We start from the raw sequence: 25445 nt of genomic DNA, 5'->3' as shown, positions 1-25445 counted from the left end.
TCGTGGCCAGAGGCCTCTGTTCCTTACCAGGGAAGCCATTCCACAGGGTGCTTGAATGGGTTCACGCCATGGCAGCTGGCAGGTGGTGGGGAAAAGAGAGAGAGTAAGAGAAAACAAGAGGGAGAGAGAGGCTGAAGGTCCGCCCGAGGCAGAAACAACCTAACGGAGGGAGCGGCATCAGCACTTCTGCCACAGCCACTGGCCACGCCGGCCAACCTTGGCGCAATGAGGCAGGGGACCAGGGCAGTAACACTGGAGGGGGGAGGGGGCCTGGGGGCCGTCCTAGAGGCTGGCTACCAGTGGAGATAGTGGAGAGCACTGGAGGGCAGGGCACCGGGTGAAGGAATAAAAAGGTGAGTGACTGTGGTAAATGTGCAAGGCAGCAAGGAGACAGGCCTAATTAGAGTCATAAGTGTAGATTAGGAAGCAGTAAAAAAAGATACAGAGAGCGGCATGGGCCCAATTACAAGCCACTGATTCACTGTTCTTGCCATGCTCATATCTATGCCCTGGACCTAAGCTGAAAAACACTGTCTTATCCCACTGGAAAATAATTTCATATCTGTCAGGTTCTCTCCTCTGCTAGGAGGAGATTTTTTTTTTAATAAATTTATTTATTTATTTATTATTTTTTGGCTGCATTGGGTCTTCGTTGTGATGCACGGACATCTGATTGCAGTGGCTTCTCTTGTTGCAGAGCATGGGCTCTAGGCGTGCAGGCTCAGTAGCGTGACACACGGGATTAGTTGCTCTGCGGCATGTGGGATCTTCCCAGACCAGGGCTCGAACCCGTGTCCCCTGCATTGGCAGGCGGGATCTTAACCACTGTGCCACCAGGGAAGCCCTGGGAGGAGATTTCTTAGAGAAGACAGGCAGGCCTTTCATTTCCATGCTACTTGCTGCCCTGATGCCCCGCACCTACAATGGTAGGAAGCACCGAGTTGTGGCTTAAGCAATGAGAATTGACCAGCTCTGTAGCACAGTCCTGACAACCTGGAGAAACTAGTTTTTCTCTTCTTAACAGAGATTCCCAACTCATAATTCCCTTGCTTTCCAGAAAATTAGTCTCTTCTTTTTCAGCTGCAGCAATGACATTGCATCAAAATAGTACACAGAACTGGTATCTTGTGCCCCCCGATATGAGGCAATGGAAGGGACACCACATCAGTGTAATGTTACATTCCTTGAGAAAATATCTGACTTAAAACGTCCTGAGGCAACAATCAGACAAATCTAGCATGGAACGTTCTGTAAAGACAATTGGCCGCTTCAAAACTGTCAGTGTCATAAGAGAAAAAAAGTACGGGAGACTGTTCTAGATTAAAGAAGACTTAAAGAAGACTAAAGGAATGTGACAATTAAATGCAGTGCATAATCCTGGATTAGGTCCTGGTCACTTGAAAAGGAAAAAAGACAGCCACAAAGGACATTATTAAGGCAACTGAGAAAATATGAATAGGGAGCACATATTAGATATTATTAACGTTAAGTTTGGAGGATGTATTAATTGTATCGTGACTACACAGGAGAATGTCCTACTTCTTAGGAATATCGTGCTGACATGTTCAGGACTGAAGCATAGTGATATGTGCAACTGCTTTCAGAGGGTTCAGCAAAAGGGTGTGTGTGTGTGTGTGTGTGTGTGTGTGTGTGTGTGTGTGTGTGTACAGGAAGTGGGAGTCGGGGTGGGGAGAGGGAGAGAGAGAGAATGAGAATAAGAGAGACAGAGCTGGAAAGAGAAATCCAGTGTGGCAAAATGTAAACAGTCATTTGATTCCCCATGAAGGGAATAAAAGTATTCATTGTATGACTTTGAACTATTTCATAACTCTGAAAATTTTCAAAATAAGAAGTACATATTTATGTATCTCTGTGTAAATGTAATACATATTTGTAATATTAGGAAGCATAAGTTAAGACAAGCTGCAGGGCTTCCGTGGTGGCGCAGTGGTTGAGAATATGCCTGCCGATGCCCCGGTCCGCAAAGATCCCAAATGCCGCGGAGCGGCTGGGCCCGTGAGCCATGGCCGCTGAGCCTGCGCGTCCGGAGCCTGTGCTCTGCAACGGGAGAGGCCACAATAGTGAGAGGCCCGCGTACTGCAAAAATAAATAAATAAAAAGAATAAAAAAAAAAAAAAAGACAAGCTGCATAGTCAAGCTGCACAAATGGGATAATGCTAGTCTTGAATAGCAATTGTTATTCCTTTAAAGATCTGAAGATCCCACCTCATAATTCACAGTGGGGAGCACTACTAACCCCAAAACATACTGCCATGAAGTACCTGAGCCTTGGAAGGCAGGATGCAGACCTTATTATTTATCCCATTAGGACAGGTGATACACAACCTTCTGTGAAGTTGACATGTTCCAAATACTTGAAGTTCACCTGAATCACACAGTTGCTGAACTAAACCAGGAAGTTTTGTCCTGAACTTTGGTGAAAGAGACAAAGCTGCACTGTATCGCGAGTGCCTGCTCAAAGAAGGCTGTGGCGTAAGTGAACATTTCCCACGCTGTAGGCTATGATGCCACGGTTATGATACTTAGATCAGCCTCATTCTTAGGGTTATACAGTAAATTGAACTACAAGTTATTTTCACTTTACAGACCAAAAAGTGAGAATACTGTGGCAACTTCGTGTCTTAGATTTCATTGTGCCTGACTAAATTCATCATGATAATCTGTATAAAAGATTTTTTAAAGTTCAGTTTGACTCTCTCACCTCGGAGGACAAGAAAGTAGGTACAAGCACAGAGAGTTTCCTAAAGAGCGCTGTCATGAAGACTTTATTCTGAGAAATGGGAAAAACGGAGACTTTTTAATAAATTTGGTTTGGATATTGAATACCTTTAGGTTTGAAGTGCTCTGAATAGAAGAATAAGAGGTGATTTTATACTGGTCAGCAAGACCTGACAGCAATAATGCTTTGATTTTTAGCAGTACTCATCTTTGTCACCTTAAGCAAGATAAAGCAGTTGAGTCATTAAAAAAAAAAAGTCCCTGCTTCTGTGAATGGATCTTAGAAATAACTCAGTGAAGAGTGAGTTCCTGCACCTGTTGTAACAGTTTTGGAGGAGACGATCAATGAGGAACAGGCCTCCCTCTAACGAACCACGGCAACTAGTAGATGACCCACTGGACACAGTAGAGAAACACTGTGGTTCTGCACAGTCACCTTGGCTGATGATGCCCTGACATTCCAGATCCTTGCAGCCTTCCCTGTGCACGAGCTGTCATGGACATCCCTCCCCTCCATCCTTCATGATGGGGTGGGCATACGATACAGCTGGTCTAATAAGAATCCTGCCCTTGGATTTTACAATTCAAATTAAGAAAGAAAATTCAGTCTCTCCCTGGGCAGTTGAAACTGATGATATATAGTTGGGAGCTAGTGGTGTCCTCATCACAAAATATGCACAGAGTAGAGAGGAAGCCAGTCAACAGAGAAAGAGGGAAAAGACCACCACCATGTGAGTAGATTCAAGAAGGCTGAAGTGCTGACCTAAATGGGAACAAAATCCAAGGAAGAGGGGATATATGTATATGTGCGGCTGATTCACTTTGCTGTACAGCAAAAACTAACACATCATTGTAAAGCAACTGTACTCCAATTAAAAAAAACAAACAAAAAGGCTGAAGTAACACATTTAGCTAACTCAGGGAATATCCCGAACACATTCTAAATGAAATTAACAGATAAAATATTAAAAAGAGCAGAGACTACTTTCCCCCGGAGAAACCATCCCATTAGTCATCTTTGGCCTTACTTTATTTTTGATATATATAATTTTTTAACCATCAAAAGTGCTTTCTATGAAATGTACATAAAATAGTTAGAAAAATCTCTTTAATCTTCAAGGAATTAGCACAAAAAATATCATCTACTGAAGTTTCAAGTTATCTTTATTAACTAGGACTTACGCAATTTGATCACAAACAGGAAGACACAGATATTATGTATAAAATTTATTCATTTTTTCACTTGCAAACTACATATTGAATGATTAAAAGATAGGAATTGCTGCTGGATTAATAAATTTTTTACATATGTTTTCAGATCTTCAAAAAATAGAAGGCTATGAAACAAATATTGAAAACGGATGAATTCTTTTGAATTAAATGTTTAAGGATCTTCTGTTAAAATTTTAATTACCAATTTCTGCTTCCAGCGGGTGTCACACTAATAATTCCACAAAGCACAAAAACTGGATAACATATAAACAACAGCTGTACGAAGGCATCAAGGTCCAAAAATGTAGACAAGATTTGGGCCCAAGGTCCCAGAGAGCAAAAAAGAGCACTGAGGTTGGCCATATATTTCCCTTACATTGGTCCTTGGGGAATCTGCTGATTCACAGCTGGGGCAAGACAAGTAGAAAGTTGTATCGTAGAGCTTCAACAGCCACACAGAAACACTGGAGCTGAAGACTGCCAAAAACAACCAAGGCTTAAGGGGCCAAGACCCTAGAGAAAAGGGGACACAGAGAAATGAGGCCAGCAACTCCTCCTTGAGGAGTTTGCTGACCATAGGCAAGCAGAGATTTTGGCAATATCATGGTGCTGGGGATCAAAAATTGAAATATAAGTCCTGCTGAAAAGGAAGGGCACTAGTGAAGACCCCAGGTTTTCAGCTAACGTCCCTGAAATGGCTGGCTACATCCTAGGAATAAGGGCAAACTGAAAACAGACTGCCCTCAACTGAAGTACAGTGATTTATTTGTACCCTAAATGCCAACCAAAAGTAGATAAAATCCTCTATGGATAATGCCTACTGAAACCTCTATGATTTTTCACAAAGAATGTCAAGCATTCAATCAAAAATTACCAGGAATGCCAGGATACATGACGAAATGACTGAAAACTAAGAGCAAAAACAGAAAAGAGAAACAAACCTCACAAGTGATTCAGGTGTTGAAATGATCAGATATGAACTTTAAAGCAGTTTGCAATACTATGAGGCTCAGACTTTAAAATAACTAGTGGTAATCCATTTCTTGATCTGGGTGCTAGTAACTGAGTGTGTTTACTTTGTGATAATTCATCAACCTGGAGATTTAATATTCTGTACTCTCTTATACATATGTCGTACTTCTATATAACTTTACAAAAAAAGAAAACTTGTGGAATTCAGCTAAATTGGGGCTCAGAGGGAAATTCACAGCCTTAAACGCATTTATTTGAAAAAGAAGGCTAAAAGCAATGATGTAAGCATCTACATCAAAAAACTTTTTAAAAGGAACAGCAAATTTAAATGATGGAAATAAAGATATAGGCAGAAATCAATGAAATAGAAAACAAATGCATAATGGAGAAAATATAAAATGTAAATGTAAAAATATGAAAATAAACATAAAATATAAAAGCCTTTAAAAAGAATAACACAATTTATTACTTCTATGATATCCAGCCTCCAAGATGGCCCCCAATGATTCTCACCTCCTGCTATTCGTGCCCTTGTGTACTCCTCTCTCATATTGAAGAGGGTTGACCTGTTATTAAGACAATAATGCAAATGACAGAGTATGGTATCCTAGGCTAGACTATAAAAGACACTACAGCTTCTACCTTTCTCTCTCTTAGATCATTCACTCTGGGTAAAATCAGGTACCATGCTGTGAGGACACTACAGCAACTCTATAGAGAGGTTAATGTGTTCAGTTACTTAGGTCTCTTGCTATCAGCCAGCACCAACTTGCCATCCATGTTGAGTGCACCATCTTGAAATCAGATCCTCCAGCCTCAGTCAAGCCTGCAGAAGGCTGCATCCCTGGCCAACATACTGACTACAATCCAAGACAGAACCCCCAGCTAATGTATTCCTGAAATCCTGACCCACAGAAACTACATGAGATAATACATTAGTTTTTTTATTGCTCCATAACAAATTACCACATGTGAACATTTTTAAGAAAACACATGTTTATTGTCCCCTATTTTCTGCAAGTCAAGAATTTGAGCTCAGCTCAAGTGGGTTCTCTGTCAGGGTCTCACAAGCCTGCAGTCAGAGTGTCAGCTGGGTTAAATTCTTATCTGCAGGCATTCAGGGAAGAATCGACCTTTAAGCTCATTCAAGTTGCTGAGAGAATTTATTTCATCGGGTTTGTATGGTTGAACACCCAGGCTTTTCACTGGCTGTGGACTGGATGCCAACCTCAGGTTCTACAGGCCACCTGCAGTTGGACATATTCAACATGGCTGCTCACTTCATCAAACTAGCAAGGAGAGTGTCTCCAGTGCATGCTAGCAAGATGAAGTCTAATTTATGTGTATATTATCTCTTTCTCTCTCTCTCTCTCTCCTCCCCATCTATATATCTAAATGTATATATGTTTATATGTACACATAGATACATGCATACACACACATACACACACACACACACAGAAGTAACAATCCAGCACTTCCACAATGTTCTATTGGTTAGAAGCAAGTCATAGAGCCCACTGACACTCAGAGGGAGGAGGTTATACAGGGTGTAACAGCAGGACATGGAGATCATGGGGACCACCTTAGAAGTCTGGCTACCACACATAATAAATGTTTGTTGTTTGAAGACATTAAGTTTTGAATAATTTGTTATGCAGTGACAGACAACTAATATAAATCTCTATCAAGAATGAACAAGAGGGTTTCCCTGGTGGCGCAGTGGTTGAGAGTCTGCCTGCCGATGCAGGGGACGTGGTTTGTGCCCCAGTCCAGGAGGATTCCACATGCCACGGAGCGGCTGGGCACGTGAGCCATGGCTGCTGAGCCTGCGCGTCTGGAGCCTGTGCTCCACAACAGGAGAGACCACAACGGTGAGAGGCCCACGCACCACAAAAAAAAAAAAAAAGAAAAAAAAGAATGAAAAAGAGAGATAAAGCACAAATGAATAACATAAGGAATTAAAAGGGTTATCACTATCAGGGCTTCCCTGGTGACACAGTGGTTGAGAATCTGCCTGTCAATGCAGGGGACACGGGTTCAACCCCTGGTCCCGGAAGATCCCACATGCCGCAGAGCAACTAAGCCCATGCGCCACAACTATTGAGCCTGAGCTCTAGAGCCCGTGAGCCACAACTACTGAGCCTGTGTGCTGCAACTACTGAAGCCCCTGTGCCTAGAGCCTGTGCTCTGCAACAAGAGAAGCCACTGCAATGAGAAGCCCACACACCGCAACTAAGAGTAGCCCCCTGCTCACCGCAACTAGGGAAAGCCACATGCAGCAACGAAGACCCAACGCAGCCAAAAATAAATAAATTTTTTAAAAAAGGGTTATCACTATGGATCCTATAGATACCATTACAAAGATAAGACTTTATTATAAGCAAACTTATGGGAATAAATTAGATAATTTATATTAAAACAGCTCAGTCTTTGAAAGACACAACTTGCCAAAACTAAGAAATAGAAGTATATGTACCCCTACATCTAGTAAGTAAATAGTGTTCACAATTAAAAACTTTCCCCACAAAGAAAAACCCCAGTTACAGATGGTTTCACTGGTATATTCTTCAATGTAATGGAGAAATAACACCAACATTACAAAATCTTTTAAGAGAATAAAGACAGAAAGAGAACCAAAATAGGGGGAATACAGCCTCTATTTTTGAGATTAAGCTCATTTTTTTGATTAAGATAACCCTGATACTGAAACTAGACTAAGAAATCACAAAAAGTAAAGTTACAGGCCAATCCCTCATATGAATACAGCTCAAAAATCCTTTTAAAAACTAGAACATTAAATTCAGCACTCTATTCACCACATAGAACACCATAACCATCTAGGGTTTATCCCATTAATGCAAGGTTAGTTTGACATTTGAAAAACAATCAATGTAAATCACACTAATAGAGAAAAAAAGGAAATAATGCATTTGATGAAATCCAACACTTCTTCATGATTCAAAATAAATAAATAATACCTTGGCAAATTAGGACTAGAAGGGAACTTCCCTAATCTGATAAATGGGCTAAAGGGTTTGGTGGTTTTGTACTGGGCCAATTTAGCTACACTGAAGAATTCCCTTCCCTGTTCAGTTCTGGGTCACACATGTGAGCTTTAGCATTCGGGGTGAAACAGCATTTCCCATTTTGTTTTTTACTCTCTAGAGGACGGTACAGGGCACCAGGCTCATGTGGTTGTTCATTGGCTGTTCACCTTGTTGGTGGGAAGCAGCAGCTGAAATTTGGACAGATCTCCTCCTTCAAGTTCTCAGAGCACCGTGCCAGGCACATGCAGGGCTCCTCAGGGAAGGTCGCCAGCTCTCTTGCAGGTCATGCATATCACTGATGTTGCAGGTGGTGAGAGACAGACATGGGCTCCAGTTTATCCTTGCAGGTTCCAGTTTGACTTGGCAGGCTCCAATCTGTCCCTGCTTTTCCCACCTTCATATCCAGCTTTCCTTCCCAACCGCTGGTCCCGCCAACTTGGAGCAACACCAGGCCCAGCGTGAGTCACAGAGACAACAGTTTGCACTGACTTCTTCACCAGCTCCCACAATTATACAAAGTCTAATCTCTGTTCTAGACCCCTTATCCTATATCACTCACAGTAGTTCTGCTCTTCTGATTAAACCCTAATTGATACAAATATTAATACAAAAGTGGGATCCAGAGAACAGAACCTTTAGGATTTGTCTTCTGAATGGCACTGGATTATCTAAAATTGTTTCTTCAATCTGATTTGATTTAAAGACATTGATGACCCCCAGTGGTAAAGGGACACTGGTAGTCCATTGTTTACAGTGGCAAAAAAAAGTTACTTAAAATATAAACCAGCTACCTATAATCAAATCCTGCATAAAGCAAGGCTCAGAATAACCAAATAGTTGCTGTGTTAGAACTCTTTAGTAAAAGTAACTGGTATAACAGGGCTAGTTAGTTTCTTTCCAGTACTCTAGAGAGCTCCAGGAAAGAAAATGATGACCTCACAGCTTTTCCCCCCAGCTTTATTGAGATATAATAGACACATAATACTATGTAAGTTTAAGATCTACAACCTGATGATTTGATACACTTATAAACTGTGAAACAATTACCATGGTAGGTCCAGCAACACCTCTCTCACCTCACATAATTACCTTTTGTCTGCATGTGATGAGAACATTTAAGATCTATTCTCTCAGCAGCTTTTGAATATACAATACAGTATTGTTAACTGTAGTCACCATACACATCAGATCCCCAGAATTTATTCCACTTCTAACTTGAAGTTTGTATTCTTTGACCAATATCTCCCCATTTCCTCCACCCCGCCAGCCCTTGGTAACCACTCTGCTGTGTTTATATGAGTTCAGCTTGTTTTGCTTCCACATATAAGTGAGATCATACAGTATTTGTCTTTCTCTGACTTATTTTATATTTTACTTAGCATAACGCCCTCAAGTTCCATCCATGTTGTTGCAAATTGCAGGACTTCTTTCTCGTGGCTGAATAATATTCCATCATGCATATATATCACATCTTTAGCCATTCATCCACAGACAGACACTTAACTTGTTTCCATATCTTGGCTCTTGTGAATTATGCTGCAATGAACGTGGGAGGGCAGATACCTCTTCAAGATCCTGATTTCATTTCCTTTAGATGTATACCCAGAAGTGGGATTACTGGATCATATGGTAGTTCTATCTTTAATGTTTTGGGAAAGCTCCACACTGTTCACTGTTTTCTATAGTGGCTGTACTAATTTACATTCCCACCGACAGTGGACCAGGGTTCCCTTTTCTCCACAACCTTGCAAACACTTCTCTCTTCTTTTTTCTTTAACATCTTTATTGGAGTATAATTGCTTTACAATGGTGTGTTAGTTTCTGCTTTATAACAAAGTGAATCAGTTATACATATACATATGTTCCCATATCTCTTCCCTCTTGCATCTCCCTCCCTCCCACTCTCCCTATCCCACCCCTCTAGGTGGTCACAAAGCACTGAGCTGATCTCCCTGTGCTATGCGGCTGCTTCCCACTAGCTATCTATTTTACATTTGGTAGTGCATATATGTCCATGCCACTCTCTCACTTTGTCACAGCTTACCCTTCCCCCTCCCCATATCCTCAAGTCCATTCTCTAGTAGGTCTGTGTCTTTACTCCCATCTTACCCCTAGGTTCTTCATGATCTTCTTTTTTTTCTTAGATTCCATATATATGTGTTAGCATACAGTGTTTGTTTTTCTCTTTCTGACTTACTTCACTCAGTATGACAGACTCTAGGTCCAACCACCTCACTGCAAATAACTCAATTTCATTTCTTTTTATGGCTGAGTAATATTCCATTGTATATAAGTGCCACATCTTCTATATCCATTCATCTGATGATGGACACTTAGGTTGCTTCCACGTCCTGGCTATTGAACATAAAGCTGCAATGAACATTTTGGTACATGACTCTTTTTTTTTTTTTTTTTGCGGTATGCGGGCCTCTCACTGTTGTGGCCTCTCCCATTGCGGAGCACAGGCTCCGGACGCGCAGACTCAGCGGCCATGGCTCACGGGCCCAGCCGCTCTGCGGCACGTGGGATCTTCCCGGACCGGGGCACGAACCCGTAACCCCTGCATCGGCAGGCGGACTCTCAACCACTGCGCCACTAGGGAAGTCCTAGATTTTTTGATGATGGCCACTCTGACTGGTGTGAGATGATATCTCATTGTAGTTTTGATTTGCATTTCTCTAATGATTAATGATGTTGAGCCTTCTTTCATGTGTTTGTTGGCAGTCTGTATGTCTTCTTTGGAGAAATGTCTATTTAGGCCTCTGCCCGTTTTTGGATTGGGTTGTTTGTTTTTCTGTTATTGAGCTGCAGGAGCTGCTTGTAAGTCTTGGAGATTAATCCTTTGTCAGTTGCTTCATTTGCAAATATTTTCTCCCATTCTGAGGGTTGTCTTTCTGATAACACCGTTCTGACAGGTGTGAGGTGGTATCTCATTGTGGTTTTGATTCGCGTTTCCCTGATGATCGGTGACGTGCAGCACACTTTCACGTGCTTGACATCATTTCATGTGTTGGTCATTTGTATATCTTCCTTGGAAAAATGTCTATTCAGGTCCCCTGACCATTTTTTAAATGGATTGTTTGCTTTTCTGTTATTAAGTTGTATGCGTTCCTCATATATTTTGGATATCAGCCCCTCACCGACGGATGGTTTGCAAATATTTTCTTTGCCTTAGGTTGCCCTTCCATTTTGTTGCTTGTTTCTTTTCCTGTACAGAAGCTTATTAGTTTAGTGTGGCCAGACTAATCACTTGCGGATTTTTGCTTCTGTTGCCTGTGCTTTCAGTGTCATATCCAAGAAACCATTGCCAAGGTCTATGGCAAGGAGCTCTTTCCCTATGTTTTCTTCTACTTTTATAGTTTCAGGTCTTACACTTAAGCCCTTAATCCATTTCAAGTTAATTTCTAATTGGAGGGTTGAACATATAAATATATATCAATTACAACGTGTTAGAATAACAAAAGTAGTGACAAAATGCAGACACAGTGCCTAGGAGGGAGAAATTAACTCTGATTTGGGTTGGAGGAGGGTAAACAGGCAACATTTTTAAGAGATGGTAACCATTATAGAGATGTTTGAAAGGATGGATACATGGATGGGCAGTGAGTAGATTCCAGGCAGAAACAAGCAGGCAAGAGAGTATGAGAATGAGACGACCCTCCCAAGAAGGTGAGGCCAGGGAAGGGTCCCTGACAACCTAGAAGGGGGCGGGTCACAGCTAAAGGAATCTGAAAGCAAGGAATGCCTCCTCGTTTCTTTCTGCCGCTCAGGAGAGAAATGTCCCCAGAGCTCTGCAGGGTCCCAAGGATAAGCATCTCCAGTTTTGCCCCTGGCGTGCCCCAGCGCTGTGAGCAGGGAAACGCACAGAACACTGGTGTGAGGTGTTTGCGTGTTAGTGACTTTGCACCACCTTCTGTACTTAATGAGTCATTCAGGCCGTTCTTGGGTGACGCTTAGGCACAAAGCCCCTGCAGTAAACTGGTTGCGTTAGTTCAGTTCCTGGGTGTGTCTGGGCAGGTTCCCCAGACCAAGCAGGCTATAGTAGTGCTTCCTTTTCCTGTCAAGAGGAGGTGAAATCCAAGTTGTCAGGTATAGACTTGGTCTGGGGATAATGCTGAGCTTCTGGTGAGACAAGCTGCCCCCATAAAGTCGGTTTGACCCGCCCTGCAGGCTGAGCATCCCAAGGTCAGGACTGCACTGAACTTGGGATTTTGATGGGGATTTTAAACTACAGCTATTTAAAAGGTGTTGCTTTGAAGTTTTTTTAAGTTTTAAACTTTATTTATATAAGCCTTTATTTCTTAATAATAACCTTTGAATTATAACCTAATTGATAGAATTAATATTCTTTAGAGACTAAGACTACTTGACAAAAATTGTTACACAGACTTTTTAAAAATTAGTTTACCATTTTATTAATAGATTTATTTTTATTTTATTTATTTATTTTTGGCTGCATTGGGTCTTTGTTGCTGCACACGGGCTTTCTCTAGTTGCGGTGAGCAGGGGCTACTCTTCGTTGTGGTGCGCGGGCTTCTCATAGTGGTGGCTTCTCTTGTGGAGCACAGGCTCTAGGCGCACAGGCTTCAGTAGTTGTAGCACACGGGCTCAGTAGTTGTGGCTCGCAGGCTCTAGAGCGCAGGCTCAGTAGTTGTGGTTCACAGGCTTAGTTGCTCTGCGGCATGTGGAATCCTCCCGGACCAGGGCTCGAACCCGTGTCTCCTGCACTGGCAGGCGGATTCTTAACCACTGCACCACCAGGGAAGCCCCTACACAGACTTTTAAAAACACTCCTGGGCTTAAGTAATTTATTACTCTTAAATTCCTACCAGTCTCTCAGGTAATTAATGAACAAGTACTCCACGGCAGTGCAAAGATTTTGTTGAGTCTATGATCTGGCAGTCCTTTAGTACCCCAAATAAGATTAGCTTCCTATTTCCTTAATTTTGCTGGATAGAATGAGATACTTAAAACACTTCTTTTAAACTAGTGAAGAAAAAGCAATGCCATACTTGTAATTCACCTAACATTTATCAGCACCTGATTTAAATGAACTTTACCCAAAGTGTACTCCACAAGAGGTACTTCAATTTCACTGGAGCACAGCCCTTTCTGTTATAGAGTAAAATGGTTTTCTTTTTAAGCACACTGCAATGCTCTTAAGGAAATAAAATTAAATAAGGCACCCAGGTGTTAACAACAGTGCCATCCATTCAATAAATGCTTGTTTGGGGCTTATTCCATGTTAAGCACTGGAGACAGAATGGCAGACAGGGCCCTCTTCCACCACCCTACACACCGGTGGAGAAAACAGATTTTGAAAATTAACAAAAGAATTACAGATTGTGATCATAGTAGAGATAGGAATAACATAGAGAGGGGCCCAACCCTCTTTAGGGAGTCAGAGCTTACTCAACAAGAGTGACATTTAAGCTGAAACCAGAGGACATTGAATCAGACCTGCCAGAGCAGGGTGGAGGAGCATCCCTGGCAGAGGGAGAACCTTGTGCAAAGACCTGCAGTCCTGAAAGGAGCTTGAGATGTTTAAGGGACTAAAAGACCTATATGCCGGAGGCATAATGTATCCAAGATCATGTACACAGTGGTTTGAAGAAGCAGCTAAACAAGAACTCTGGAGGGCTTTCTGATATGACCTGTGTATTCTGAGAAGCTTACTCTGGCTCTCAGGTGAGCACAGCTGGGGTAAAGGGCATGCAGAAATCAGCAGAGCCTCCTGTCATGGTTTAGTCAAGATGGTGGCTTGGAGGACCAGTGATTACAGCAGGGAGGGAGAGAAAGACGTACATTTGGGGTGTATTCTGAAGGTGAAATAAACACTGCCTAACACCATACACAAAAATAAACTCAAAATGGAGAAAAGACCTAAATGTAAGGCCAGACACTATAAAACTCTTAGAGGAAAACATAGGCAGAACACTCTATGACATAAATCACAGCAAGATCCTTTTTGACCCACCTCCTAGAGTAATGGAAATAAAAACAAAAATAAACAAATGGGACCTAATGAAACTTAAAAGCTTTTGCACAGCAAAGGAAACCATAAACAAGATGAAAAGACAACCCTCAGAATGGGAGAAAATATTTGCAAACGAAGCAACGGACAAAGGATTAATCTCCAAAATATATAAGCAGCTCATGCAGCTCAATATCAAAAAAACAAACAACCCAATCCAAAAATGGGCAGAAGACCTAAACAGGCATTTCTCCAAAGACGACATACAGATGGCCTAGAGACACATGAAAAGATGCTCAACATCACTAATTATTAGAGAAATGCAAATCAAAACCACAATGAGGTATCACCTCACACCGGTCAGAATGGCCATTGTCAAAAAATCTACAAACAATAAATGCTGGAGAGGGTGTAGAGAAAAGGGAACCCTCTTGCACTGTTGGTGGGAATGTAAATTGATACAGCCACTATGGAGAACAGTATGAAAAAAACTGAAAAACTAAAAATAGACCTACCATATGACCCAGCAATCCCACTACTGGGCATATACCCTGAGAAAACCATAATTCAAAAACTCACGTAAAAGCAATTATACCCCAATAAAGATGTAAAAAAAAAAAAAAAAAAAAAACTCACGTAACACAGTGTTCATTGCAGCACTATTTACGATAGCCAGGACATGGACGCAACCTAAGTGTCCATCGACAGAGGAATGGATAAAGAGGATGTGGCACATATATACAATGAAATATTACTTAGCCATAAAAAGAAACGAAATTGAGTTATTTGTAGTGAGGTGGATGGACCTAGAGTCTGTCATACAGAGTGAAGTAAGTCAGAAAGAGAAAACCAAATACTGTATGCTAACGCACATATATGGAATCTAAAAAAACGGTACTGATGAACCTAGTGGCAGGGCAGGAATAAAGATGCAGACATAGAGAATGGACTTGAGGACACAAGGGAGGAAGGGGAAGCTGGAATGAAGTGAGAGAGTAGCATTGACATATATACACTACCAAATGTAAAAAGGATGGCTAGTGGGAAGCTGCTGCATAGCACAGGGAGATGAGCTCGGTGCTTTGTGACCACCCAGAGGGGTGGGATAGGGAGGGTGGGAGGGAGGGAGACGCAAGAGGGAGGAGATACGGGGATATATGTATATGTATAGCTGATTCATTTTTTAGTACAGCAGAAACTAACACAACATTGTAAAGCAATTATACTCCAATAAAGATATATAAAAAATAAAATAAAATAAACATGCATTCTGTTGGGTGGGGTGAGTAGGAGGGGTGGCGAGTAAAAGAGAGCAGTTAAGGATGACTCTGATTTCCAGCTGGAGTAACTGGGAAGGTGGTGAAATCCTACTCAAATATGGGGAAGACCAGTGGGAAAACCGGTTTGGAGAAGTCTTCACTCCTTTAAGGATACGCCTCAGTCTGTTAGTCATTGGAATAACTTAGAATCCCACTGAGCATTTCTTTTAAAAGGTATGTGTGTATCTAGAAACTGCTGCCTGGCCTAAACTAGGCCCAGATTATTTTATAGGGAGAGTTTAGGGGACAGGTGGCAATATGGCTGTAAGTGGGAGCTGGGGAGTTGTCTTGATGCTGCAATTGATATATACACACATTTTAAAATTCAGATTATGAAAAATAAAATAAAATAAAATAAAATTCAGATTATGTGTTTGTTTAGGGTGATTTGGTGGACTAGGGAAGATCATGGGGGGGAGGGTTAAAGACCCCCAAAGCTACCCCTTGGCATTGTCACTCACTAAAAACTTAGGGAAGAGATAGTACTGTTGAACTTAAATATTTTCTTAAAAAAAAAAAAAAGAAATTTGATGTACATTTTCCATGTTATTTCATACATGGGTTAGCTTTCCAATAGTGTTGTTAGTTTAGGAAGAAAATAATTAAATATGTAAATGTGAAAAAAAAAAAACAAATGTGTAAGCCAAGAGCCAAAACCATTCTGAACAGCCCAAGGTTGTGAGTTTACTTAATTTGCCCTTTCCCTGAGGAGTCATTTCTGGGATCATTGACTTATTATCATTCTGTAAAACAGTGGTAGCCCTTGTCACCCTCTGCCTAGTGCCAAAGTATGATCCAGCTGTGGGATCTGAAGAGTTTATGTTTATTGGATTTTAATGACTGAGTTAATAAAGGTCATTGCTAAAAGTAATAGAAAACTGAGTGTGTGGAAACAGAATGGATAAGACTGACTTGGGGGTTATTCCTAGTAGTTCCTTGGTGTTGTCCTTAGATATATGTTTAATCCTTAAAAACAATTAAGAAGGAGCCTTCCTTTTAATCAAGTCACTGATGCTATACTCAACTACCCTTGTAAAATGCTATTTGAAACCCCTCAATAACAAAAGGTAGCACGTACACACCAGGCTTAAGGTATGTCGGATCACATTGGCACAGCAACATATGGTGACCCTATAACTGTAATATTTGTTAATATCATAGCCATGGCATTCTCCAATTCCTTTGAGAGAATAAAATAGCAACGTGAGTCTCAGGTGAAATCTGGTTGGGTATGAATCTTCAAGTTAAATGGGATCTTAAAGATCATTTAATCTTGTCCTTTTAAATATTTACTAACACCCAAAATGGTGTCTATTAGGCTGTGAAAGAATTCCCTATCGTAAATGGTTATTGTTTGAATTATCTAAAATTAAATTAATAACAGCATTTGAGAGTATGTGAGAAAGAATAAATTTATAGTTGTGTCCCAGGCATAGATTCCTTAACAAATATTTTCCACCTTAAAATCCAATGAGATGAGATATAAATGTGTAATTCATAGCAGTAATAAATTTCTCACAGTTTTACAGAGCTTCTGGGATCTGGTTCCTATTCACTTTTCCAGGCTTGTCTCTTTTCTTTCTCCTCCCCTCCACCCCTCTGGCTTCTCTCACTTACAGCTTTACTGATCTTTGAACTCTGAGCCTCAAACCCACACTACTCTCTCAGGTCTCAGGGCCTATACCCAAGGGATTCCCTCATTCTTTGCTGGGTCATTCTGCAAGCCTACTATTGCTTCCTGCCGGAAGCCTTCTGCCCATCTCTTTTTCCCCAATCTCAGACCCCAGGGAGGTTTCAAAAATTCTTGGGCAAGTGTCTGCTCAGTTTTCCAGGGATAACCAAAGCCCACATGGTCCTATTCATTGTTCAATCCTCCACCCCTAGGACAGTGTTTGGAGCATAATGAATACCATGAACGAGAGAGTGGATAAACAGTCTGAGCACTGACGGATTGGAAAGTTATAGTTTACACATTTAAACAGTAACATAAATCTGAAGAAATAAAGTTGCTGTTTTAAAAGATATATTTCACTTCGATTTATTTCTTCTCTAAAGAGAAAACATACACACCTTGGCATCAGTTTGAAATGAAACAAAAATTTCAGTATTATTGTAAATTTCTTTCAATAGGTTAGATAAAATGTGGAATCCAGAGAGTTACAAGTGCAAGTGACAGAATACTGTACAAAATCAACTTAAACAACTCTAACTCTCAACTTGTAAGTTTTCTCCTCAGCAAGTGAGTTAAAAGAAAGGCAAAAGTTTTTAAAAACCTTCTTGGAAACTTTAATAATGTCAGCATATCCCCCAGGGAATGGATTTGGTCTGAGTACTTCCATTTCTGAAATTGTGCAAGAAAAGACGACTTGGTTTGGAGAGTCAAACTGCATCCTTCTATAAAAGTTCAAGGGCTTTCTAGTGTCCATCCATATAAAACACTGTTCTTATTTTAAGAACAAAAGGAGCACTAAAACATTAGCTTGGGAAAGAAGGACGGAGCACTGTCCTTCTAGAGAGGTTTGAGTAGTAGTCGTAGTAATAATAATAACAACAACAATCAACACAGTAAATTAAAGCTTGTGTTAGATCTGATAACTCCAGACTGCCCACCTTTTGTCAAACAATGTGGGAAACAGAAAAAGAAATCGTAACTTTGTGTGTGTGTCCAAGCCTACCTCGTAGAACCTCCAGTAACGAATTTAACAGTTTTGGACAAAGCTCCAAAATTTTTTTCTCATTCAAATCTCCGACTACTGGGAAGAGGACGGGATCTCTTCTAATAAATACAAGACCTAGCCTTGTTGCATGTTTAATTGCTGACATTTTAGAAGCAGAATGGCTATTTACAGTTAATGAATCAAACTACCAAACAAAATAACAACAACAATGACAGTAATAGTAATAAGAAATGGATTTGCTTGGGGGTCATTTCAGGAAGGAACACACTGGCGGCGCTGCATCCTCCTGCCCACACTACCGAGCTCACCCGGCCCTCCGGCTCCCGGCGGACACACTCGGCAGGATTTAGCCCCCTCTTGTCTCTCCAAGAGAAGAAAGCTCGAGGAGGAGACCGTATTTCTGTGTCAAAAGCATTAAAAGCCTGCGGAGCCGCGCGCAGGGCGCCCACACCCGTTCCGGGCAGGCCCGGCCGCCCGCCCCGGCCCTGGCCCCGGCCCCCTTACTCTGGGGCTCCATGGTCAGATGCTCCTGGGGCCCCACGGGCCGAGCCCCCCGCGCCGCCGCCGCCGCCGCCGCAGCCCCTCCGAAAGCCTCTCCTCCAGGGCCGGCGTCTCTCCGGTTGCCCTGACAACCCGGAGGGCGGGGGAGGAGGGGCAAGAAGGACGGCGAGAGGGAGGGACCAAAAGCCGCGAGGCAACGCAGGCGGCCGCGAGGACCGCGCGTCGCAGGGGCACCGAGCGAGGGTGGCGGCGGGGTCGCCGGCTGAAGACTCTCTGCCCGTGAGGCCTGATCTTGCGATCGCGCCCTCCCTGGCGGCCTTCGCGGCCCCGGCGGGGCCGGTGCCCGGGCCTTCGGCTGGGGGCCTGCTGGCCCTCCGTCGGCGACCCAAGGCGTCAGTCGGTCCGTCGGTCCGTGCATCCGGCGAGTTCGGCCTGCCCCGCGGGGTAGGGCGGCCGGGCCTGAGCCTCCCTACCCGGACTCGGGAGCCGCCGCTGCAGGTAAAGGTCGGGCCCGGCGGCGGGAGGGGCGGGTGGGCGGCCCGGGCGCACCTGTTGCGGCCGCTTGGGGCCCCCTGCCCGCCCGTTGGCCCGGGACGACCCTGCCCCGACTCGTAAAATGCTCCGGAGGAGGCGGCCTCCCCCAACCTCCCGTAGCAGCGTCTCGGCGCGGGGAGAGAACCTGTGCACACCAGCCCTCCAAGCAGGGAGCCCCGGCCGCGGGGGTGGGGTTTGGGGGCTTGGACCCCGGCCCCGCCTTGGGAGCGGAGAGTTGGGTCACTCGTGTCACATTTGCGGGAAACATGGAGCAGATGAGAGCCTCTTCTGTCGTCAGCAGTGGGCCGAGTGTGTCCCTTGTATCCTGAAACCCGGGAGAATTCCTTCGCTTCGCATTGCACTGTCATCCCAAGTGTCACATTTCAGGCTGTGGGCCCGAGTCGGATCTTTCCGGTTGAGTTAGTTTGTGTGTGTGTGTGTGTTTGTTTCAGCCCTCCCGGTTTTCGATTGAGTTGTGGCATCAGCCCACACGTTCTGTGCCAAAACTTTATAGGTATGTGAAACAAGTGTAACGTGATCCCACACCGTAATCTTTCCTAATATTTGTTTTTAAAACACTGATGCAGGTAAGGAAGCTTTGAGGGTCACCAGGGATTTTATCTGGTAGGTTGTAAAAATTCAAACCACGGGGAGAGTGCTGTAGGTTAAGAAAAACAACTGTAAGGAAGAGGGAAAAATGGAGAAGAGAGAAGGAAAAGGACGAGAATGAAAGTGCAGGTGGGAGGAAAATGGCATGACTGATTTAGTACTCATGCTGGAGATTATGACCCCTCCATCAATTCCTCCTGCTGCTCTAGACAGTACTTGAGGGAAATGAAAAGTGGCCTTTTGCGGTCATGTAAGTGATTACTCATTCTTTGCCACTAGAGAGATTTCCGCTATGTAGACAAGGAACATCAAGGAGAATTACTTTTCTCTTAGAATCATTCAGAGGTTAATTGAACCTGAGAAGCATATATCCTGTGTTGAAAAGGGACATTTATTATATTCCACCAAATTAGGCTTTCCCCTCCCAGACTATATGGAGACATTTTCAGATTAATTGTCAAAGCAAGAAGGTTTATGTGTGGATATCGACAAGCAGTGTGATATATACAGAATCCATAATTCATAGGCTAAAATATTAAAGTAATAAATTGAGGTTGGAAAGTAAGCACTTCATGGTACCTTAAATACCTGTTCATGTTACATAGAGACACAGGGGATGGATTTTTAGACAGAAAACATCTAAGATCAACAGTACTTCGGTCGTATAGTCTTTTCAAACTAGTTTTCACATCATTTGCAAAATCATGAATTGGTCTTTTCATCCAAGAAACAAACATAATGGTGCTCATTAATAACATCTTAGTCAATGTGATAAGATAGTGATGAAAACTTGGCTTTTATTAGCAGGAAAAAAAAAAGGTAGGGTTAAAATTTCCCATATAGTAAAGGATTAGGCATTTGTATTTAAAAAGAAGAAGCAACATTGTAGATCTTCGTGCCAAAGTAACAAGGACTCAGGAGTTTAGTAGTTGCATGCAGATTTTAAGGTTGGAAAAATGGAGATATGCATTGGTGAATACTTTGTATTATAGATGAATGATTTTATCAGTAGTTATGAACTTGACATTGAGGAAATCCTGCACTGAAATATTTTAGGTAACAGGTGACTTTGGCAACTGAAAAGCAACATTGGATTTTAGGGGATAGTGTACCTATGGAAGAAATGACTGGTTGTGGGTGGGGGGAAGTGGGAGGAGGGGAAGGTACAAAGATGTCTAAGGCAGGGACAACATTCATTTTCTCTTCCTCCAGCCCTAGTGCAATGTACTTGTTAAATGTCTGTTGAATGAGTGAGAAGAGCTTTAGAGAAATCGCTCTAGGTAAAGGATACATTATTGGAGGAAATATCCTGAGGTCAGAAGGTTGCTAATGTCCTAGGAGTTGAGATGAATGGTAAAGGTATTGGTTATCCCTTTGGGGATTTTCTACTACTTTGTTTTCTGTTTCTTTTCACTGTCATTTTCAGGGTGTTACTGGTGGTCAAATTAAAAACAATGAAGTCCTGATTTTTAAAAAAGTTTCCAAGCTCATCACTGGATAGAATAGTTACATTATTATTTACTTGGCTGATTGATGCTTAACTAAATGTAGCAAGCCAAAGCACTGTCACAAGGAATAGCAAGTGGCCGGTAAGAGTAGCCTTTCTTTTTCTTATTTAAATCTCTTGTCCACATCAGAATTCAAAGTAAAAATAACTCCAGTAGGAAGTTAACATTATTTAATCCTAGTAGGATGATTTAAAAAAGAAAAAAGAAGGAAAGAAAACAAAGCAAATGAACGTGTTATTTCCATTTAGCAAACTTACTATCATAAGTCAGAGGAAGTTTCTCATTTTTGTTTTTGGATTTTTGTTTGTTATTTTGCCAGAGTGAGGGTACTTTTTCCTCTTTCTCTGTTACTTTCTGAAACTCATAAGGAGTTCAGTCAAAGGCAGAAAACAATTATATTTCCATTTTTGCTGTTTCCTTTCAGTCCTCCAGACCTGTCATGGTCTGCACTCAAATTGTTGGACTCAAGAAATGCCCATCTCTTAGCCCTTTTAATCATTCATAGTATAATCGGGCTACAGAGCCATGCCACCCACACCCCCAGTTCCCATCTGGGAAGCCTTCCAGGTTAGGGAACTGCCCACTGAATGTATTTCTCTTTCCTACTGGGGGCGCTACACACTTTGGCACTTATCCCTATACTCTACTATACTTTCTTTTTTTTCTTAGAATATTTTTTTTATTGAATTATAGTTAATTTACAATATTGTGTTAGTTTCATGTTAGTTTCAGGTATACAGCACAGTGACTCAGCCACATATATTTTTATATATATATATATATATTTTTTTTTTTTCAGATTCTTTCCCTTACCGGTATTACAAAATATTGAGTATAGTTTCTTGTGCTATACAATAGGTCGTTGTTGGCTATCTATTTTATATATATATATATATATATACACACACACACATACACACACACACACACACACACACACACACACACACTCTACTTTCGTGTAGAGTTTTCTGTCATTTTTTGTGTATGGGTCTTGGCCTCTGATTAGATTAAGCATTTTAGAGCTAAGTCCATGACCTAGGCTTCTGTATTCCTTTAGCTCATCGTGGGTTTTCGGTGTGTACCTGCTAATTTAAGTTGAATAATAATAGAAAGAGGACAAGCCTTTAGTCAGGGATGATTGCATTAATTTCTAGTTCTGCCACCTTGGTAAAGTCAGGAGCTATTATTTCCTCATTGGTAACTGGGGATAATAAAACCTGAAATGGTTGTATAGTCAAGTTGTGAGAATAGAAATGAAGTAAATGTGATTATAGATATGAACGAAAATACCGTGTATATTGCAAAGAATTTATTAAACGTAGAGGGTTGTTACGGATTCCAGCATACAGCAAACATTTATTGAGCATCCATAGCGTGTTAGGTGCTTCCTTGGTTCCGGAGTCGCTGTTCATACAGGGACTAGGAAGTGACCAGATGGATCGTATGTGGGGGCAGGAGGGCTTCCCAGGCAGAGGAGGAGCTTTGAGCAAAGGCAGGGAGGCAGGGGGGCCAACTCTAGGCAAAAGTTCATTGTGGCTGGAGCAGAGAGAACTTATTAGAAGGGAGTGGAAGGAAGTGAGGCTGGAGAGGCAAATGCAGGCTAAATCAGAAAGAACCTGGGAGTGACGTTTTATCTTGAAGGCAATAAAAAGTACTTGAGTCAGTGACATGATCAGTTATGCATTTGAAGGAGATCCCTGGCAGCCTGTGAATGACACTGATGGAGAGCCAAAATTACATGCAGAAAAAATTGGAGATTTTGCAGTAATCCGTGAAAAAATGTTAACATACTAAGGCGGTGTTGGTGGGAGGAGGAGGGACAGCTGAGAGAGGCGGAGTTGGTGTTGGGGAGGCGTGAAGGTGAGGGAGAAGCCAGGGCTGTCTCCTCGCTGTGGGGGGGGACTGTTCTGTCAGTTGTTGAATCTGGAACAGGAAAGAAGGAAAGACATCTTTTTCTTTTTCAGGAGTGTAAGAAATGGGGCAGATGATGAGCTCAGTTCTGAATGTTAACTCTGAAATTGCCTGTCATCTGAGTTGGGGTGTCCCATAAGCAGTAGTTGGACATGTGTGTCTGGAACTGTAGAAAGACGTCTGGGATGAAGATAGAAATTTGGATGAAGCATTCAGTAATTGAAGTTAAAAATGTGATGAGATTCCCCAGTGAGATGGTGTGGAACGAGAAGAGGGCCAAGGATAGAACTCTGGGATACACGGATATATCTTATAGGAGGAGCAGGGTGTGGTGGAAGAACGCAAGGAGACTAAAGAGGCGGGACCAGAAAAGTGAGCTGAAGATCTGGAAAGATTAATAAAACAGAATCCCTGCTGTTAGAGGGCTCATGTACCAGCATTCCCTGAAATGATTACGGTGGGCTGGCCAGAAAGTGCATTCGAATTTTTCCATAGCACCTATGGGAAACCCCGAACGAACTTTCTGGCCAGCCCAGTGCTTCCCTCCACCTGCCACAGAGCACAACACAGTTTATTATTGCTTTGTTAAAGGTGATGCAAAACGGTTACCCATTGCTTTGTTCGCAAAGAACAAAACGTCCTGGTATTTGTGGTTTTTTCATGATCTCCATTTAGAGCAGAATGTAACTCCAGGAGGTATGATAATGCCTCAAGCAAATACTGTCTCTAAAAAAAGTGGGTCAAAGTTGGCTTCGTGTGCGGTGGAGGTCCAGTAAATACGCTGACTTCCCTGGGGAGGCCGGCAGTAACCTAGTCTTGAGATTTCAGCTGTGATTGGCTCCCACCCATTTGCTCAGATACCTAACCTGACTGCATACATGAGCCAAATTAATATTTTAGCATACTTCATTAACTCTGCTTTTACTCAAATGTTACTTTTTAGAATATTATTCAGTTAAAAAAATCACCAAAGTAATATTGAAAAGCACTGAGTGACCCAGCCATTTGAAAGTCTAACCAAACCCTTGATTTACAAACTTCCATGTGGAGAGTAATATGTGATTATGACACATAAGCATTGCTTGAGCTTGGGAAGTCTTTCTGTAGATGCAAACTACCAGCAGAATGTAGGATTCTTTAACAAATTAACTGTGCAGGATTGGTTATTCAAGCTGTGTTTGGTATGAGCCAATATTGAGTTAAAAGTGAATCATTTTTCATTTGAGTATTTTTAAGTAGCTGATTAATTTGATTTGCTTACTTAAAGTCAAGACAGAGTCAACTTTAGGAGTCTAGAAATAAGGTTTTTAAAGTAAGTTCTGAATTTTTACCTTACCTTGTTCAAGAAAGGTTTTAAGTAGATACTAGAAACCAGTAGGATGTGCTTTTTGGGAGCTCTGAGCCAATTAAAACAAAGGAAAGCAAAGGGGTAATCTTCTAAAAATCCCAGTAACGTTAAGTCCACTGTTTCAATTAAAATATAACACGCCTAGGAAATAAAGTTTACATATTAGGTGTTTGACTGTAACTTCATGTGGGTGATTACAACTATGTTTTTCTTCCCATGAAAGAACTGCACATTATTTGTTTTACGGTATTTTTTCCAGACCACCCTGCCTGACATCTCCCATAATATCAAGTATTTCTTCACCCCACAGTGTTGCGGTGGGAGCCCACATTCTTTAACGCAGTCAGGAAGCAGTGTGGTACGATGTCGTTATGCACACAGTGTACACGTACCTGGGGTGGAGCTGAGATCAGACCGCAGGACTTCAGCACCTGCTCCACCACAGATGCGCATCTCAAAGCTGAATAAATTAACTAAGCTTCTGAAGGCTTAAATTCCCTCATTTGAAAAAATGGAAATAATAAAGTCAACCCTCATGGGGTCCTTAAGAGTTTAAATGAAGTAATCCATATAAAGTGCTTAAGCACTTATAGCATCTGGGACCCAGTAAGCACTCTATAGAGGCTAATTGGTAGAATTATCATCATTGTTATCGTTATCATTAGTACTAGTCCAACTTTAGGGGTTGTACAGAACCTTTCTTTTCAAAGTGTGGTCTGCAGACCAGTGCCAGTCCACAGACTGTTACTGGTTTGCAATGAGACTAGGAGCTGGTACCAGCATGTAAATAGACTATGGCACTAATCATACTGTTTATTTCAGTTTAACAGCAAGACTTCTTCAGTGAAGGAGGCAGTGAGTTAATTTACATTCTGCTTTAAGCTCCTTATCTTGCCGCAAACAAGCACTTTGAATAGAATTGGCATGGAATACGGGACTAATGATCCCATTCTCCAAAAAAAAATAATAGCCCTTTATCCTGAAGAGTTATTATTCACTGGTAATGCCTCATTAACCTTCTTTCTTCTAAACATTATAATCATGGTTCACAAGTATATCGTTTATTATTTCAGATAATATTTATTGA

General features: G+C 41.9%; 2 protein-coding genes across 4 annotated transcripts in view; one reads left to right on the top strand and one right to left on the bottom strand.

The window, feature by feature from the left end:
* Window positions 1-18899, bottom strand: part of FANK1 (fibronectin type III and ankyrin repeat domains 1) — a 115980-nt gene extending 97081 nt beyond the window's left edge. Inside the window, exon 1 of one of the 2 annotated variants that reach the window (XM_060126583.1) lies at window positions 18449-18899. In XM_060126583.1, the coding sequence (XP_059982566.1) occupies window positions 18449-18863 (415 nt within the window). In that variant the 5' untranslated portion in view covers window positions 18864-18899. The remainder of the gene's footprint in view (window positions 1-18448) is intronic. The other variant, XM_060126584.1, reaches the window with a different exon arrangement.
* Window positions 18645-25445, top strand: part of DHX32 (DEAH-box helicase 32 (putative)) — a 52585-nt gene continuing 45784 nt past the window's right edge. For both annotated transcript variants that reach the window (XM_060126581.1, XM_060126582.1), the window contains exon 1: window positions 18645-18943. The gene's annotated coding sequence lies outside the window, so the exon portion shown is untranslated. The remainder of the gene's footprint in view (window positions 18944-25445) is intronic.

Source organism: Lagenorhynchus albirostris, chromosome 16, assembly GCF_949774975.1.
Source record: "Lagenorhynchus albirostris chromosome 16, mLagAlb1.1, whole genome shotgun sequence".
NCBI lineage: Eukaryota > Metazoa > Chordata > Mammalia > Artiodactyla > Delphinidae > Lagenorhynchus > Lagenorhynchus albirostris.
Note: the sequence above shows the minus strand (reverse complement) of the source record. Positions and strands in the feature narration are given on the sequence as shown.